At 42.6% G+C, this 18,967-nt stretch overlaps 1 protein-coding gene across 1 annotated transcript in view; it reads left to right on the top strand.

The window, feature by feature from the left end:
- The first annotated feature begins 879 nt into the window (after positions 1–879).
- The window catches only part of LOC113406771 (thrombospondin type-1 domain-containing protein 1-like), a 28,473-nt gene continuing 10,385 nt past the window's right edge, over positions 880–18,967 (top strand). The window contains exons 1-3 of the mRNA XM_029911964.1: positions 880–913; positions 2,521–2,610; positions 13,490–14,452. Of these exons, the coding sequence (XP_029767824.1) occupies positions 880–913; positions 2,521–2,610; positions 13,490–14,452 (1,087 nt within the window). The remainder of the gene's footprint in view (positions 914–2,520; positions 2,611–13,489; positions 14,453–18,967) is intronic.

Genomic DNA, 18,967 nt, shown 5'->3' with positions numbered 1-18,967 from the left:
GTTACCTTTTACTTATTGCTTTGCCAAGCTGTGCATGCTACTATTAATCAGTCTCTCTGTTGGGTAAGAGAATGTGGAGGAAAGATAGACATGGGCAGGGCCGGCTCCAGCATTTCTGCCGCCCCAAGCAAAAAAAAAAAAAAAACCCCCGCCCGCGCCCGGCGGCCGCAATGGGGGAAAAAAAAAAAAAAAAGCCGCGATTGGCGGCGGCAGTTCAGCGGCAGGTCCTTCGCTCCTAGAGGGAATGAGGGACCTGCCACCCCCAAATTGCCGCAGGTGCTCCCCTCTCCCTTGGCCACCCCAAGCACCTGCTTGTTAAGCTGGTGCCTGGAGCCGGCCCTGGACATGGGGAACACAAGAGACAAAACTCCTCTTATGTTCTAGATCAATGACTTTAACAATCTTGTCAATGTTAAATGAACTCACTGTTTTTATGATTACTGACAAATTGAATGGTCTGCATTGTGACCGAGAGACTTAAAACTGTCATCTTTGTGCTCTTCCCCCATCTGTTGGTTGTATCTACCTGTTTTCATAGAATCACAGAATTATATTATAAACTCTATTGAGCCAGAAATCATTCTTCATTGTGTTTGTACAGTATCTAGCATAGTGGGGAAGACACAATTATAATGCAAATAATAATAATTGCCTTGCTTTGATAATAGTGCCTTTTGGGAAGGTCTTATCTTTTGGATTGATTGTAACATCCTTTTCAAAGAAATTGTTGTTGCTGCTATCATAGTCCTCCTCTACTTATTTTTACTATAAGCTTCATGGAGATTTACTTGATGCACTTTAAAACAAAATTGTGATTACTCTGATCTATATAAGTGGAACAAAAATAAAAAATATGCATTGTAGGACAAATTTTCAAAAATGGCATCTATAATTGTGGCACAATCAACTGCAGGTGAAACTGACAAAATTTAGACTTAAAATATCTGATATCACCAATAAAATAGATGGGGAAAACGCCAAACCTTAGCACCTTCCCCCTGTGATCAATATCAAGGATCTGCAAACAAATTGTAGATCTAACAGTGATTATTAAATATACTGATAAACCTGAACCAAAAGGGCAGTTTGAGAATCAATGACAGATTTGTATTGATTCATTTTTGTGCTAATGAGGATTCTCTTAAACACAAACAAAACAGTTAACAGAAAGTGAAGTTACTGATGGTTTTATATAAGCAAGCACTGGAATAAATTGCCTAGGGAGGTTGTGGAATCTCCATTATTGGAGATTTTTAAGAGCAGGTTAGACAAACACCTGTCAGGGATGGTCTAGATCGGGGATCGGCAACCTTTGGCACGCAGCCTGTCAGGGAAATCCGCTGGCGGGCCGGGACATTTTGTTTACCTGCAGCGTCCACAGGTTCGGCCGATCGCAGCTCTCACTGGCCGTGGTTCTCCATTCCAGGCCAATGGGGGCTGCGGGAAGTAGTGTGGGCCGAGGGATGTGCTGGCCGCCGCTTCCCACAGGCCCTATTGGCCTGGAACGGTGAACCGCAGCCAGTGGGAGCTGCAATCGGCCGAACCTGCAGATGCTGCAGGTAAACAAACTGTCCCGGCCCTCTAGTGGATTTCCCTGACCGGCCGCGTGCCAAAGGTTGCCAATCCCTGGTCTAGATAATACTTACTCCTGCCATGACTGCAGGGAACTGGAGTAGATGACCTCTCGAGGTCCCTTCCAGTCCTATGATCCAATGAACACTAGCAATAATCCCCCAATACCTATGTGTGCCGAGGTCAGAATCCATGTTGTATTCTCAATTTTAACCAATTTGTATTTTATGTGAATTATGTTGCTTTAGCGCAGCGGTTCTCAAACTGTGGGTCGGGACCCCAAAGTGGGTCGGGACCCTATTTTAATGGGGTTGCCAGGGCTGATGTTAGACTTGCTGCGGCCCAACGCCTGAGCCCCAGTGCCCAGGGCCTAAGAGCAAGGGCTTCGGCCCAGGGAGGCGGGACTTGGGATTTTGGCCCCCACCCTCACCCGAGGCAGCAGGGCTCGGGCAGGCTCAGGCTTTGGTTTCCCCTCTTGGGGTCATGCAGTAGTTTTTTTTGTCAGAAGGAGGGTCACGGTGCAATGAAGTTTGAGAACCCCTGCTTTAGCGCATCCAGATCCTTATGTAAAAGCTGACTACAGCTGTCATTGCAATGGGATTGCTATCCAGGCCTTAACAGGTTGGTTGAAAGGGTAAAGCGAAAAGAGAATCTCATTGTTCTGATACAGGAACTGACATTTGGGAGGTGAACTTTGTTATATACTGAATTGTAGCCATGCATGTCTAGGTGCACTGGAGAGATGTGGCTGATTGTAAGGTGGATAGAAGAGGAAATGGAGATATTGTTAAATAATAATGCATTAATTATTTGTCAAAAGTTTTTCAACTAATGCTCAGGTTTTTCTTTTGTGAAGCAAATTCAACAAGGTTCTAATTTTTTTAAGTTTTAATTTTCAGGTGTTCTTGAAAAAAGTGCGTGTGCTTTGGGGGTGGAAAAGGACATGAGGAATAAAAGGACCTGGGAGCCCACTGATCAGAATGAAACAGATGTTGAAAGATTTTTCAAATCTATTGTTAGTTGTGCTCTGTGATTATGGTGAGTATTGTAACTCTAAAAGGAGTATTGTAGATATTTAACTAAAGTCATTTAAAAATGTTAATGTGTAGTGGTGTTAACAGATGATCTGGTGCATTGGGAACATACACAGAATCCATCTCAGGAGTGCCCAGAAATATAGTCTTGGACTTGTGAAAAATTTAAATGACTTAAATAAAGGTTGTATTTGTATCAGAACAGAAAGAGGACCTTCTCCAGCTGTGGATTTGTTCAGAATAAGAAACAGAATATACTGAACAGATTTCCGTAGGTATCAGCAAGCAATCCTGGCTGCCATCAGTAACTAACTGAGCAATGTTATATGGCATACCTTCTATATCACTGTATTTCACATAATTCAAAGGAAGTGGGGGAATGTAGAGCAATGAAATTTTTTTCCAATGCACCTAAGTGATGTAGGAGCCTAAATGCCAGTTTTCAAAAGTAACAGGCACCTAGGTGCTTAAAAAACATTGACTTTTCAGAGAGACATGACTTACTAAGTGTCTAACTCACTTTGAAAATGGGGTTTAAGCTCCTATATCACTTAGATGTTTTGAAAATGTTATCCCTAACATTTAAATTAAGTGAAGTTGGTATTTTGACTCTCGGTAAATTTTCAAGCTCAAGCAAGAAAATTAAGCCATGCATTGCCCAACCTTCATGTACAGCCTTGAAAAGTTTGGAGTCCTGATTTAGTCTGCTTCTATGTATGTGGTGTGGTAACAAGCTTCGTACTGGCCAAAAAGATGAAGACCAGGTATAAATGGTGCAACATTTACAGCTATTTGCTCTCAAAATATGTGCGAAAAAAACTGAATTACAGACAATTATTAAATACTGCACCTGCCCCATTACAGAAACCCACATCTTTGCTCCCAGCACTATGACAAGAGATCAGTTCTACATTTAACAAGCCTTTCAATTGTAATAGTTTGGGATGTAATCTAGCGCACAGTAGAAATGGGGATGTTTGTTTTTTGTGATGGCATGTAGCTGTCAACTCCCTGTCATTTTAATCAGACAAGTTTAACTTGAAATACAAACTTAACAATACAGTATTGACTGAGAGACACAGTGAAGATAAATGATTAATCCACATATGTCTGGGTGAAATGAAATATTACAATGTCTATAACTTTTGAGGGGACAACCATGCATACAAACATTACCTAGTTAACCCACAAACGTAAAAGCCATGATTCCTACACTAAATGGAACTTTGTTCAATCAGTCTAATTACCAGGGGAGGCTAGGGATGCTAAATCCTCATGATAACATTTTTATCATTTTAGCTCTTGTAATGACAATATTTCTAATATAAAGAATACTCCATGGTCCAGAAAATAACTGCCAAATAATTTTGTATATACACTCATTTGATTTATGGTCACACACATCTGCTTTTACCCATCTTTTCACCCATCTGTTTCCTTCCCATCTCTGTACGTCAGAAGTACATACTAAAAATACCTGTATAATCTGGAAAATTACCTTGCAGTAAAATAAAATATTCTTCTTAAACCTTATCATCATTACTAAGATGTACACTTTTTAAAAATCTGACTGCCAGTAAAATACTGGTAGCTGAGAAGCCTAGTTGGATTTAACCATAATTAAAAAAAAAATAGAATAATACCCAGAAATACAAAATTATTTTCACTTTTAGGAGAAAAAACTCTGATTGCAATAGCAGCCAATTCTTGCTATAACCACACTGGCAGGTCACTGGCATCACAACCAGGACCCACAAAAGGCTGAAAACAACCCAAGGCAGGCTATCCATACTATTGGGACCAAATTCTGGCTAGTGATGCACCCACCTTCATACCAGAAAGCAGCAGCAGTATGCAATGGAAATTGACTGCCCATATTCTGACCCTTCCGAAAGTCATAAGAACATAGGAACGGCCGTACCAGGTCAGACCAAAGGTCCATCTAGCCCAGTATCCTGTCTACCGACAGTGGCCAATGCCAGGTGCTCCAGAGGGAGTGGACCAACAGGCAATGATCAAGTGATCTCTCTCCTGCGATCCATCTCCATCCTCTGACAAACAGAGGCTAGGGACACCATTCCTTACCCATCCTGGCTAATAGCCATTAATGGACTTAACCACCATGAATTTATCCAGTTCTCTTTTAAATGCTGTTATAGTCCTAGCCTTCACAACCTCCTCAGGTAAGGAGTTCCACAAGTTGACTGTGCGCTGCGTGAAGAAGAACTTCCTTGTATTTGTTTTAAACCTGCTGCCTATTAATTTCATTTGGTGACCCCAGTTGTTGTATTATGGGAATAAGTAAATAACTTTTCCTTATCCACTTTCTCCACGTCACTCATGATTTTATATACCTTTTTCATATCCCCCCTTAGTCTCCTCTTTTCCAAGCTGAAGAGTCCTAGCCTCTTTAATCTCTCCTCATATGGGACCCATTCCAAACCCCTAATCATTTTAGTTGCCCTTTTCTGAACCTTTTCTAGTGCCAGTATATCTTTTTTGAGATGAGGAGACCACATCTGTATGCAGTATTCGAGACGTGGGCGTACCATCGATTTATATAAGGGCAATAATATATTCTCAGTCTCATTCTCTATCCCCTTTTTAATGATCCCTAACATCCTGTTTGCTTTTTTGACCACCTCTGCACACTGCGTGGACATCTTCAGAGAACTATCCACGATGACTCCAAGATCTTTTTCCTGACTTGTTGTAGCTAAATTAGCCCCCATCAGATTGTATGTATAGTTGGGGTTATTTTTTCCAATGTGCATTACTTTACATTTATCCACATTAAATTTCATTTGCCATTTTGTTGCCCAATCACTTAGCTTTGTGAGATCTTTTTGAAGTTCATCACAGTCTGCTTTGGTCTTAACTATCTTGAGCAGTTTAGTATCATCTGCAAACTTTGCCACCTCACTGTTTACCCCTTTCTCCAGATCATTTATAAATAAGTTGAATAGGATTGGTCCGAGGACTGACCCTTGGGGAACACCACTAGTTACCCCTCTCCATTCTGAGAATTTACCTTAATTCCTACCCTTTGTTCCCGGTCTTTTAACCAGTTCTCAATCCATGAAAGGCCCTTCCCTTTTATCCCATGACAACTTACTTTACTTAAGAGCCTTTGGTGAGGGACCTTGTCAAAGGCTTTCTGGAAATCTAAGTACACTATGTCCACTGGATCCCCCTTGTCCACATGTTTGTTGACTCCTTCAAAGAACTCTAATAGATTAGTAAGACATGATTTCCCTTTACAGAAACCATGTTGACTATTGCTCAACAGTTTGTTTTTCTATGTGTCTGACAATTTTATTCTTAACTATTGTTTCGACTAATTTGCCCGGTACCGACGTTAGACTTACCGGTCTGTAATTGCCGGGATCACCTCTAGAGCCCTTTTTAAATATTGGCGTTACATTAGCTAACTTCCAGTCATTGGATACAGAAGCCGATTTAAAAGACAGGTTACAAACCTTAGTTAATAGTTCCGCAACTTCACATTTGAGTTCTTTCAGAACTCTTGGGTGAATGCCATCTGGTCCCAGTGACTTGTTAATGTTAAGTTTATCAATTAATTCCAAAACCTCCTCTAGTGACACTTCAATCTGTGACAGTTCCTCAGATTTGTCACCTACAAAAGCCGGCTCAGGTTTGGGAATCTCCCTAACGTCCTCAGCCGTGAAGACTGAAGCAAAGAATCAATTTAGTTTCTCCGCAATGACTTTATTGTCTTTAAGCGCTCCTTTTGTATCTCGATCATCAAGGGGCCCCACTGGTTGTTTAGCAGGCTTCCTGCTTCTGATATACTTAAAAAACAATTTGTTATTACCTTTGGAGTTTTTGGCTAGCCGTTCTTCAAACTCCTCTTTGGCTTTTCTTATTACGTTTTTGCACTTAATTTGGCAGCCTTTATGCTCCTTTCTATTTGCCTCGCTAGGATTTGACTTCCACTTTTAAAAGGAAGTCTTTTTGTCTCTCACTGCTTCTTTTACATGGTTGTTAAGCCACGGTGGCTCTTTTTTAGTTCTTTTACTGTGTTTCTTAATTTGGGGTATACATTGAAGTTGGGCCTCTATTATGGTTTCTTTAAAAAGCGCCCATGCAGCTTGCAGGGCTTTCACTTTAGTCACTGTACTTTTTAACTTCTGTTTAACTAAACCCCTCATTTTTGCATAGTTCCCCCTTTTAAAATTAAATGCCACAGTGTTGGGCTGTTGAGATGTTCTTCCCACCACAGGGATGTTGAATGCTATTGTATTATGGTCACTATTTCCAAGCGGTCCTGTTATAGTTACCTCTTGGACCAGCTCCTGCGCTCCACTCAGGACTAAATCTAGAGTTGCCTCTCCCCTTGTGGGTTCCTGTACCAGCTGCTCCATGAAGCAGTCATTTAAAGTATCGAGAAATTTTATCTCTGCATTTCGTCCTGAACTGAAATGTTCCCAGTCAATATGGGGATAATTGAAATCCCCCACTATTATTGGGTTAGTGGGGGCTCTGTCAGTGTATGACCAGAATATTTCTATTCTTATACAAAGATAGGGAAAGGGCACTGTGGGCTAGTCTCGGTCAAAGTGACCAACCCAATGACAGCTGCCCCCAGTAAAAGCAGAGTGGGTGCCAAGCTCTGAAGGCAGCAGCATCGCCAGCAGCAGCATAGAAGTATGGGTGGCATGGTATGCCACTCTTACTTCTCTGCTGCTGCTGGAGGCGGCACTGCCTTCAAAGCTGGGTGCTCAGGCAGCAGCCACTGCTCTCCTGCCATCCAGCTTCAGGCAATGCCGCCACCAGCAGCAGCAGAGAAGTAAGGATGGCAATACCGTGACCCCCAATATGCTTGTGATCCCCTTTTGGGCTGGGGCCCCAAATTTGAGAAATGCTGCGGAGAAATCACACATTTTTCGTGGGTTGGTCATGGCATGAATAACAAATTTCACGGATGTGTAACACATCCACAAAATTTGCTATTTATGCTGTGATCAACTCACAAAAAATGTGTGATTTCTCCACAATTTAAGTAGCCCCCTAATTATGATACAGTCTTTAATTATATGATCACATACCTTTTTTTTCCACAGGACCCCTGACTTATTCAGTGCACAAATTGGACCTACTCTGGGAATGAATCAGGGTTGTGTAGTGAATGAGGCTATTTTCTGTAGGACCTCTTCCTCATTGTTTCAGAAGTTGCCAGGTGTGTAGTGAATGAGGCAGGGAATTCCAGGAAGAGAAAGGGTAGAGAGTTTCATGGATAAGGCAGTTGAATGTTGCCTTGGAGAAGTGGAGTCTATCCCTGCTTCTTCCACAGAGTTTCTTTGTGATGCTGGGCAAGTCACGTAAGCAAAAATTCTCACAGGTGGCCAGTGTCTGTTCCTCACTTTCGGAGTGCCTGATTTGCCAAAGTGCTGAGTGCTCACAACTGCAACTGAGTCAATGGGAGCTCTGCTCTGGACATATAAAGGGCTATAAAATGCTAAATATTCTGAAAAATCAGACCTTCTGAAATTGGAAATCAAAAATTTAGCTGACACCTTTGACAATATTTGCCTTTAAATCTGTGCCTTGGTTCCTTATGTGTAAAATGGAGATAATACCACCTCACTTCACTAGGGTATTGTGAAGATAAATTCATTCATGTTTGTAAAGCACTAAGATACTATGATGAGAGCACCATAGAAAAGCCGATGAGGAAATGAATAATTCCGTATGATCAGTATAGGGTTTGGATGGTATGCCTTAAATAAGGCCTGGGACTACACATTGAATGATGGGGATAAAAGGAAATATTCAATAATTACCCATTCAGTGAGCACCATCCATCCAGGGCACAAAGTGGAACACAGTCATGTGGAGAAAATAGTATATAATCATATAATTCAAGACTGTATCAAAATGCATATGCACAATGGAGCTGAAGGGAGGTTGCACAGGCAATCTTATTTCAGACATTTCCTAACTTTTGAATGCTTGACTTTGCAACCTTAGTGTTCTTCCAACATTGTTTTTTAATGTAATTATAAATAAGGCTAAGATTTTGTCATGGATATTTTTAGTAAAAGTCAGACAGGTCACGAGCAAAACAGAAGCCATGACCTGTCCCTAACTTTTACTAAAAATATCCCTGACAAAATGGGGATCTGCAGATCATAAGAACATAACATAAGAACAGTCATACTGGGTCAGACCAAAGGTCCATCTAGCCAGAGGTGAAAGTAAGCCAGTCCGGTCCGGCACGGCGTACCGGCAAGAGCCAGTACACCGTGCCGGACCGCACCGGCTTCCGCGGCCGGGATTAAAAGGGCTCTGGGCTCCCCACAGCGGCGGGGAGCTCCGAACCCTTTAAATCCTGCGCGCCGCTTCGGCAGCCGGGCTGGGGCCGGGATTTAAAGGGCTCGGGGCTCCCCACCACTGCGGAGAGCACTGAGCCCTTTAAATCCCGCCCGCAGTTCCGGCGGCAGGGCTGGGGCCGGGATTTAAAGGGCTCAGGGCTCCCCGCAGCCGCTGGAGCCCCGAGCCCTTTAAATCCCAGCTGGAGCTGTGGTGGGGATTTAAAGGGCCCGGAGCTCTGCGGCGTCCAGAGCCCCGGGCACTTTAATTTGCCTGTGAGCCCCGGGGGCTCCCAGCCATCTCTGCAGCTGGGAGCCCCAGGTTGATTTAAAGGCCCTGGGGCTCCCAGCCACAGCCGGTGTCCCAGGGCATTTAAATCTTGAGAGCCCTCGCCTCTTCCGCTTGAGGCCATGCCCCCCTCAGGACTCTGGCAGTACCGGTAAGTCCTGTAAGTTACTTTCACCCCTGCATCTAGCCCAGTATCCTGTCTTCTGACAGTGGCCAGTGCCAGGTGCCCCAGAAGGAATGAACAGAACAGGTAATCATCAAGTGATCCATCCCTTGTCGCTCATTCCCAGCTTCTGGCAAACAGAGGCTAGGGACACCATCCCTGCCCATCCTGGCTAATAGCCACTGATGGACCTATCCTCCATGAATTTATCTAGTTCTTTTCTGAACCCTGTTATAGGATCCCCACACTACTTCAAGCTGGGCAGCTGCTGGAACTAGGAGCTGCCTGTAGCCGCTGGGGGCTGCGGGGTACCCCTGCCGCGGGGGTTGGGAACTCAGGGGTTCCCTGCCACCTGCATGGCCCAGGAGCTTAGGTTCCTCCGCAGCAGCCCGGAGCTGCCTGCCACCCCTGGCTGCCCGCAGCGGCCGGGATCTCGGGGGTTCCTTGCCACCCCTGGTAGCAGGGAGATCTGGGGTTCTCCAGCAGCGCCACCCCTGGTGGCAGGAAGCTAGGGGTCCCCCACTGCCACCCACTAGGAACTGGGGGGGTCCTCCTCTGTCCCAGGCAGCATGGAGCTCAGGGGGTTCCCCTGTGCCGCCCAGCAGGGGAGCCCTGAGCTCCCAGTGGCAGGGAGCGGCGGGGTGCCCCTGCGGCAGCTGGGAGCTGCGGGGGCTGCCAGAGACGGCAGAGGTACCCCACAGCTTCCTGCCCCAGTGGGCGGCAGGGGACCCTGCAGCTCCCAACCACTGCAGGTTGAAGTCACGGAGCCCACTGGAAGTCACAGATTTTGTGACTTCCACAACCTCCATGACTAAATTGCAGCCTTAATTACAAACACATACTGCAGATTTTAAAAGTGTGAAGTATTATTCATTTATAATTAATACTTTGCACTTCTATAGCACCCTCCATCCAAGGATCTCAAAGCATTTTACAGATATTAGCGAAATAAGTCTCACAGCACAGCACCCCTGGGAGGCAGATAAGTATCATTCTCATTTTGCAGGTAACTTCTCTGTGCCTCAGATTCCTAAGTGAATTGCCTGCGGTCTCACAGGAGAATTATAACAGAACTGGGATTAGAACTGTGATCTCTCTAGGTCCTGTGCGTTAGATACTGTCTTTCCCTGCTAGTCAAAGCATGTTTCAGAATAATTTGGTAACCTGCACAAGCATGGTCATGCTACAATTAGATGTAAAGTAAAACCACTCGGTTTATAATGAAATGACGTCATTTCGACATGCTGCACCACATCTTAGACAGGAAAAAATGCTGCAGTTACCATTGCTTTTATTTTCAGCTTTTTCACTCCTCAAGCACCTCTGTGATGCAAATGAGTAAAATAAAATGAATTTTTCAAAGAGACCTTATTAAGGGAACAAGAGCAAACCACTGCATAGGAAAGATGGGAAATATGGCAAGAGACCACTCTGGCTTAACCAGGAGATCTTCAATGATTTGAAACTGAAAAGAGAGTCCTACGAAAAGTGGAAACTAGGTCAAATAACAAAGGCTGAATGTAAACAAATAACACAAGTATGTAGGGACAGAATTAGAAAGACCAAGGCACAAAATGAGATTAAACTAGTTATAGACATAAAGGGTAACAAGAAAACATTCTACAAATACATTAGAAGCAAGAGGGAGACCAAGGACAGGGTAGGCCTGTTACTCAATGAGGGGTGTGTGGGGTGGGGAAATAACAGAAAATGTGGAAATGGCAGAAGTGCTAACAGACTTTTTTGTTTCAGTTTTCACTGAAAAGGTTGGTGGTGATTGGACGTCTAACATAGTGAATGCCAATGAAAATGAGTTAGGATCTGAGGCTAAAATAGAGAAAGAACAAGTTAAAAATTACGTAGACAAGTTAGATGTCTTAATGTCACCAGGGCCTGATGAAATACATCCTAGAATACTCAAGGAGCTGACTGAGGAAATATCTGAGCCATTAGCGATTATCTTTGAAAACTCAGGGAAGACAGGAGACATTCCAGAGGACGGGAAAAGGGCAAATATAGTGCCAGTCTATAAAAAGGGAAATAAGGAGAACCCGGGGAATTATAGACCAGTCAGTTTAACTTCAGTAACTAGAAAGATAATGGAGCAAATAATCAAGCAATCAATTTGCAAACACCTAGAAGATAATAAGGTGATAAGTAACAGTCAGCATGGATTTGTCAAGAACAAATAATGTCAAACCAACCTAATAGCTTTCTTTGACAGAGTAACAAGCCTTGTGGATGGGGGGGAAGCGGTAGACGTGGTATATCTTGAGTTTAGTAAGGCTTTTGATACTGTCTCACATTGACTTTCTCCTAAACAAACTAGGGAAATACAACCTAGATGGGGCTACTATAAGGTGGGTGCATAACTGGTTGGAAAACCATAGTTATCAGTGGTTCACAGTCAAGCTGGAAGGGTATATTGAATGGGATCCTGCAGGAATCAGTCCTGGGTCTGATTCTGCTCAATATTTTCATCAATGATATAGATAATGGCATAGAGAGTATACTTATAAAGTTTGCTGACAATACCAAGCTGGGAGGAGTTGCAAGAGCTTTGGTGGATAGGAATAAAATTCAAAATGATCTGGACAAACTGGAGAAATGGTCTGAAGTAAATAGGATGAAATTCAATAAGGACAAATGCAAAGTATCCACTTAGGAAGGAACAATCAATTGCACACATGCAAAATGACAGCCTAGGAAGGAGTACTACGGAAAGGGATCTGGGGGTTATAGTGGATCACAAGCTAAATACGAGTCAAGAGTGTAACACTGTTGGAAAAAAAGCAAACATTATTCTGGGATGCAGTAGCAGGAGTGTTGAAAGCAAGACACAAGAAGTAATTCTTCCACTCTTCTCTCCACTGATAAGGACTCAACTGGAGTATTGTGTCCAGTTCTGGGTGCCACATTTCAGGGAAGATGTGGACAAATTAGAGAAAATCCAGAGGAGAGAAACACAAATGATTAAAGGTCTAGAAAACATGACCTATGAGGGAGGATTGAAAAAACTGGGTTTGTTTAGTCTGGAGAAGATTGAGGGGGGCCATGATAACAGTTTTCAAATACATGAAAGGTTTTTCACAAGGAGCAGGGAGAAAAATTGTTCTTCTTAACCTCTGAGGATAGGACAAGAAGTGAGAGGCTTAAAATGCAGCAAGGGAGGTTTAGGCTGGAATAAATTTCCTAAAACTAAAAACTTCCTAAATGTCAGGGTAGTTAAGCACTGGAATAAATTGCCTACAGCAGTTGTGAAATCTCCGTCATTGGAGGTTTTTAAGAGCAGGTTAGACGAACACCTGTCAGGGATGGTCTAGATAATTCTTAGTCCTGCCTTGAGTGGAGGGGACTGGACTAGAAGACCTCTTGAGGTCCCTTCCAATGCTACACTTCTATGATTCTATGAAAGATTTGTAAACGAGCAGTATGAAAGGTGGCTTCAAAAAGCATCATATAGTATTGTTAATTTGTATAACTTGAGTGGTATTTTCTACACTTCTGCTTTAAGAAATTCCAATTCTATTGTTTTCATTATAGTAAAAGTAAGTGGAACAGCAGCAGGACATTGTGAAGCTGGGGGAGATTTTGATTTTGAGTAAAAGATAAAGAAGGATAATTCAGAAGCAGGACCTCAAATTACTTTTGCTTGATAGATTTTAAAGTTGGGAACTACATAAGCCCTTCATACCTAAGATATGACTTTTTAAGGGATCTTTTCTGTAAGGTTGTCCTGTAAGTAAGCTTTATAAATAAAATGGTTATTAATTATAAAGCAGTGGTTTCCAATAGCTGCTAGACATCACCTGCACTGATACTTCAGGCTTGTGTGACTGATGTTCTCTGCTCTTCCCGTTGTGCACACTGTAATCTGTGATGGAGCTTGACTTGCTCCAAACCCCAGCTCTGCATGAATGGAAAGAGGTAAGCGCCAGTTTGTATAGCCAAGGTCTTACTCAACTAAATTGATTCATTTGCTTTGAAAGGGTTGGGCACCACATCTTAAAGCAGCTGATTGTCCATAATATCCATGAAATGGGTATTATTCACTTTTCTTTTTGCTTATTAACAATTTTGTGAAACTGTTTTCTTTCAGTTCTTGGTGAAGTGGAATATCTCCTCTTGGAGCGACCAGGTCATGTAGCCTTAAGTAACGACACGGTGTCTGTTGATTTTCAGTACTTTGTCAGTGGTAATGTGACAGCAAAGAATGTATCCATCCTACTGCTGGATGCCAGCACCAACCAGACCATTGCAAAAAAACAGCTTCCACCAAGCCAGTCACGGGGGATAGTAGGGTTTGAATGTTTCTCTTTCAAGACTGCTGGGGACTATTGGTTCAGAATGATCTCTGAGATTGATAATGGCACTGAAATTCACTGGAGGGGTGGGAGCACCCTCCTAAGTGTGGAATGGCCTGTATTTCACATTGACTTGAACAGGACCTCTGAGGTGCTCAGGAGTTCCCTTCAGGTTGGACTTTTCACTAATAAACAATTGTGTGCTATGAATGAGACAGTGGTTTCGTTGGACGTGATATTCACCAACAGCCTGTATGAACTAGGAAGATTAAGCTCTAATGAGGCATTGGGAATGCGAATTAGCAAAGGAATCTTTCTCTCTAGATCCCAGTGGGTGGAGTTTGACTGCCCACCTATTGACCAAGAAGTGTATGTCACTGTGTTACTGAAATCATTAGAGACCAACTCAGTCATCGCCTCAACAGGGCCCATAGACCTCATCCACAAATTTGGATACAAACTAGTGGTGGCACCAGAAGTGATGTGCAAGTCGTCCATTCTGGTGTTTATTGTCTCCCCTCCATGCATTGCCATCAATGGGAAGGTTGCTGTGTACAAGGAAGCTCTCAGACGTCCTGGTGAAAGAACGACATGGCTAGATGAAAACTTCCTACGCCCAGGGAGCAACAGAACAGAATTTAACTGCACTTTGTTTGACGTGGGGAAAAATAAATATTGCTTTGAATTTTTTGACATTTCAAGCCAAAGCCAATCGCCCCCAAGAGTTAAGGAATGTATGGTGATCCGAAGGAATATAGGTTTGTATTGACATTTTCTGTCTTTAATTAGAAACTCTGTAGGAAAATGACCATCCTTCTATATTGTCAATAAGGATGATGACTTGGATTGATGAAGTTGTAGTTTTTGAGTCTCATAGCACCAGACAAAATAAGTCATGATTAACTGCCGATGGAATAAAGTTTAGTTTGTGTGTGAACAGATACACCAGGATGGTTGATAAAGGTGGTACTGCAATGGTTTAATGTCACCACTACATTAGTGGTACTCTAACCACAAGTCCAAACCTGCCATGACTAGTGGATTATCTGGATATCTAGTCCCAGTAGGAACTGAAATCTGGTAATCACAAAGAATTACATGAGAAACTGCTATAGCGGCTAGGGGCCAATTTCTCGCCCATTTGAAATTACTGGGAGTTTTGCTAATGTGATCAGGATTTGGCCATAATGGAAGAATTTTCTCCTGTGTGCATAGCTCATACGTTTCTTTGGCAGTCTTTCAGCTGGGAATGGCAGATGGGAATCCCAGGTTTGGTAGTGGTCACAGTAGCGGTCACAGTAGCAGAGATTATCTGCTCTGTCTATCATGGAGGGAGAGAGAGGAGAGATGAGTGTCAAAATCACTACTGATTCATGGAGGGCAGTTGTAACTAGAGACTGGCTAAGGAGCTGGTGTTTAGATGGGGATTGGGTTTTGAGTGGGATTTGTGTTCAAGGATAACCCAGGGATAGACGTCACTCCATTCTCATGAGCTATTCTGCAGTTTCTGATGACCCTAATCCACAATGTGAAAATGAGTTCTTTCTAGTTTTGGACCTGACCTGGAACCAAATTCATAGGTCAGATTCAAATCCAGGGTTATGACACCAACCATCACTCCCCACAAAATTCAAAGTGTTTTGGATTAGAGCTTCCGATTCTAGCCCAACCCTAATTGTAACAGTCTCTTGAAAGAATGTTTCCTCTGTCTTCTCTTGTGCATGGAAGTGACAGAACTGGAATTTTAGAGCTCCTCATAGATTGTAAGTCTCTAAAATTAACACAAGCTTTATATTTTCAGTCCTTCGTAAAATGTTTGTCACATAAGGAAATGCTATAATGTCTGTGGCTTAATTATACTTGTGATGCTATGCTGTTTTACTTCATTCTGTTTTGTAGGTTTTAAAACAACTAACTTTTCAGTTACCAATGTATAGCCTGAAAATTACTTCTAGTCTCACTGCATGGCAAACTCATCTCGTCAACTTCACTTTCCCTCACTACTCTCTTCACATTCTTTCTGACACACACACAAAAAAACATTTACAAATTCAGAAATTCATACATTAATCAAGGCAATTCTTCTAGGTGCTTGGATGCTACAGTGCTGTGGTCCGTAAAGTATCTAGTCAGACAGATACCTACAATATGACACAGATACATTCCAGGGCCCATTATTTCTGTTTTATTTTGTGGGATTCACTTTAAGTTATTACTCCCTGCAATTTGCTTTGTATCCTTTGCTTTCACTATAGTACTGTATTTACGAGCTCCAGCAGAAAGAATCAGGCTACAAATGTGAAGAAAGGATTTATGTAAGTGACTGACAAGTTACTTGTACAGAGCAGATGAAAGCAACCCTACACAGTGTAACTGTAAATAAAATGTCAACTTCAAATTAATTAGACTGCAGCACATCTGACTTTGTGACAGGGTCTGCAGGACTTCAAAGGCCCATGGCAGCATTCTAGATGCACAAGGTATTCTGCAAAGGGTGCAGCTGTCTGAAGACAGTACAAAGATGGAAATCTTTGCTGCCTGTGCATGAGCTGGAATGGCATTCCAAGTCAGAACTCTGTCATGAAGCCCCGCTCCTGAATGATCTGGCTGTGCTTCAGCCCAGCTTGGGATTGTGTTGTGTCTAAAGACCTTGATCCCATGGCAGACTGCATTTGTGAAATAAAGACAGATGTGTTACTCCATTTCTTCTTCTACATCTTACAAAAGAAAAATATTAACCTATTATCCTTTTGTGATTCTGGCCCAATGGGCAGTTTGAGCACAGAGCTGGCTTTGAGATCCTGGGCCCCATACCAAGGAGATTAGGTCACCTTGTGCTGCATTGTGGGTGGAAGGGCACAGGATGCATTTCTTATGCTGTGGCACTCAGGAGCATTAGTGATGCCTGTGAAGAGGGAGTGCCTCACACGTCCTCTGAGTAGTAAATACAGGTCTCTAGGTAACCCTGAACACACTAAAATACCATTCCAGTACTCCCATCTCAGACCCATCCATTTTTAAACAATGTCAGCTTTTGTTTTTTTAAAAAAAAGTTTATCCCTTCTAAGGTTGTGAAATAAAACTTTTAAATGTGAACCAATGCTGTGCAGTTTTTCTAAGCCTGCAGATAGAGGGCCAGTGAGACAATAGCTCAGATCGCTGTGGCCACTCTGACCATTCATCTCAATGGGGTGCTAACTCTGAAGCTTAATGATAGCAGCTTAAATGTCAAAGTTAACTGCTTCTCTGCTGATTTTAGTAAAATCATCCAGCTAATATATGTATCTAGTGTGGCTCTATAACATAGAAGTGTGAAATACAAAATTCCTGTTAGGCCATTGTATGCATCACCTGGGTCGCCGCAAGTTTGTTCTCTTCACCACGTTCTCCTGTATTTTGTCCAGTATTCTTTTAAATGGCCCAAGCAACAAGGCTTGCACCAATTTGCTGGAGAGAATATTCCATGTTCTAGTCCTGATCCCATTTAAAGTCTCTTGGCTTTACTCTAATAAAAATAATCAAAAATAGTATCAATAGCACTCATAATTGGGAAGGTTTTCTTGACTTTTCTGGTCTTTATTTCACCCCATTACACTTAGTTATACCTGACGATGAAATTCAGCCTGCATGCAATTCCCTTTGACCTCAATGAGAGTTGTGCTTTCTTACATCAGGGCTGAATTTTGATCCCTAATGTTCTTAGTGAGCAATAAAAAGGGGTAAGGAGAAGGTGTTTAGTAGCACCTTGAGAGTACAGCTGCTACCAAAGAAGGGTGAAAGGGAACAGAGGGAGAGCCACCATAAGAAGGGGCAGTAGTTACCAAGGGAAGGGAGCAGAAGAGCAGGATCTAGGGAAAGGATGAGACAGATAAAGTTCCATCCAAATTTGTTCCACCAGGTCACTGTGTAAATAAGATTATATTAGTCAGACCCCCTTATTCTGTGAGTGTTCTAATCCCTAGGAAGATCTGAGAACCAACTAGTTTTATACCTGAATCCATATCTGACACATTTATCTGATGTGGTTTTAATTGGGATAAAAATAGAATTTGCAGATGGATTCAAAGTAACCAGATATGACAGCATTAGAAAAGCGATCATCTTATGTGCAAGACTGCTCCCTTATTACAAAACTATGCCTGCTTTACAAGTCTCTTAGGGCCCAATCCTGCTCCCATTTACATCAATAAGAGAAGGAGCAGGTCCTTAATCTCCATATTCCAGTTAAGTTTTGTATACATCTGATGTGATGTACTAAAATGGACAGCCCTTAACTTCTTGCAATAACTTTGCAAGAGCACTGGATGTGGAATTTTTAGAGGGGTCCTTTTGGGGGAAAAAATTAATCTGAGTTGACTGTTGTGTTGGATAATATGCTATATTAAGGTGTCCCATTGCATAGTGAGAATGAAACACACACAATTGGAGAGAGATGCTACACAAATCAACAATTAACACAGTCACTCACTTGTGTTTGTTTTTCATGAGTCCCGAATTGCCAATGTTTCAAATTGTCTAACTCATCAGTTAAATACCTGCATGTTGATAGGCAGGGCCGGCTGCAGGCACCAGCTTACCAAGCAGGTGCTTGGGGCGGCCACTTCGGAGAGGAGCGGCACGTCCAGCTGTTCGGCGGCAATTCGGCAGACGGTCCCTCACTCCTGCTCGGAACGAAGGACCTCCCGCTGAATTGCCGCCGCAATTCAGCCCTGTTGATAGGCTCCCCAATTTTACATTAAAATTTCACATTTAACAGTTAGTTTACAATCTGTGCCTTCTACATCTGTAGTAAAGATTTTCACCTGGCTCTTTAGATCCATTTGTCTTTAATGATTTTGTGTCCATAGAGAAAAATGAGCTGTGCTTTATTTTTTTTTAATTCTAGTAGATTGCAGAGAAAGATTCAGAAGCTTAAACTGTTATCTTTCACAGAAGCTGGGTAATTTCCTCCCATGAGAGACTTTTTGATTATTGTGAGCTCCAAACCTGCAAGGTGCTTAGGCCCAGAGCCACAAAGGTACTTAGGAGCCTGAACCCCAGACTTAGGTGCCTAAGCCCTGGTTTTAGGCTTCACTGTGGTTCACGAAAATCCCACTAGGCTGCTACCTAACCTGTAGGTGTCTAACTCACTTGATTCCTAAATTTCTGCTGTAAAAGTTCCCTACCATCTAAGTTTCTACCTCTGGTCATGTGTACAGCTGCCCCACTCTAGGTGTGTGTGCAGATATCTCATGTCTAAGCCCCAGAGCGATTCATAAATTGGGGGAAAGATA

Source organism: Terrapene carolina, unplaced genomic scaffold (assembly GCF_002925995.2).
Source record: "Terrapene carolina triunguis isolate 2854851 unplaced genomic scaffold, T_m_triunguis-2.0 Scaffold139, whole genome shotgun sequence".
NCBI classification, from domain to species: Eukaryota; Metazoa; Chordata; order Testudines; family Emydidae; genus Terrapene; species Terrapene triunguis.
This window is presented reverse-complemented; position numbering and strand designations above follow the sequence as displayed.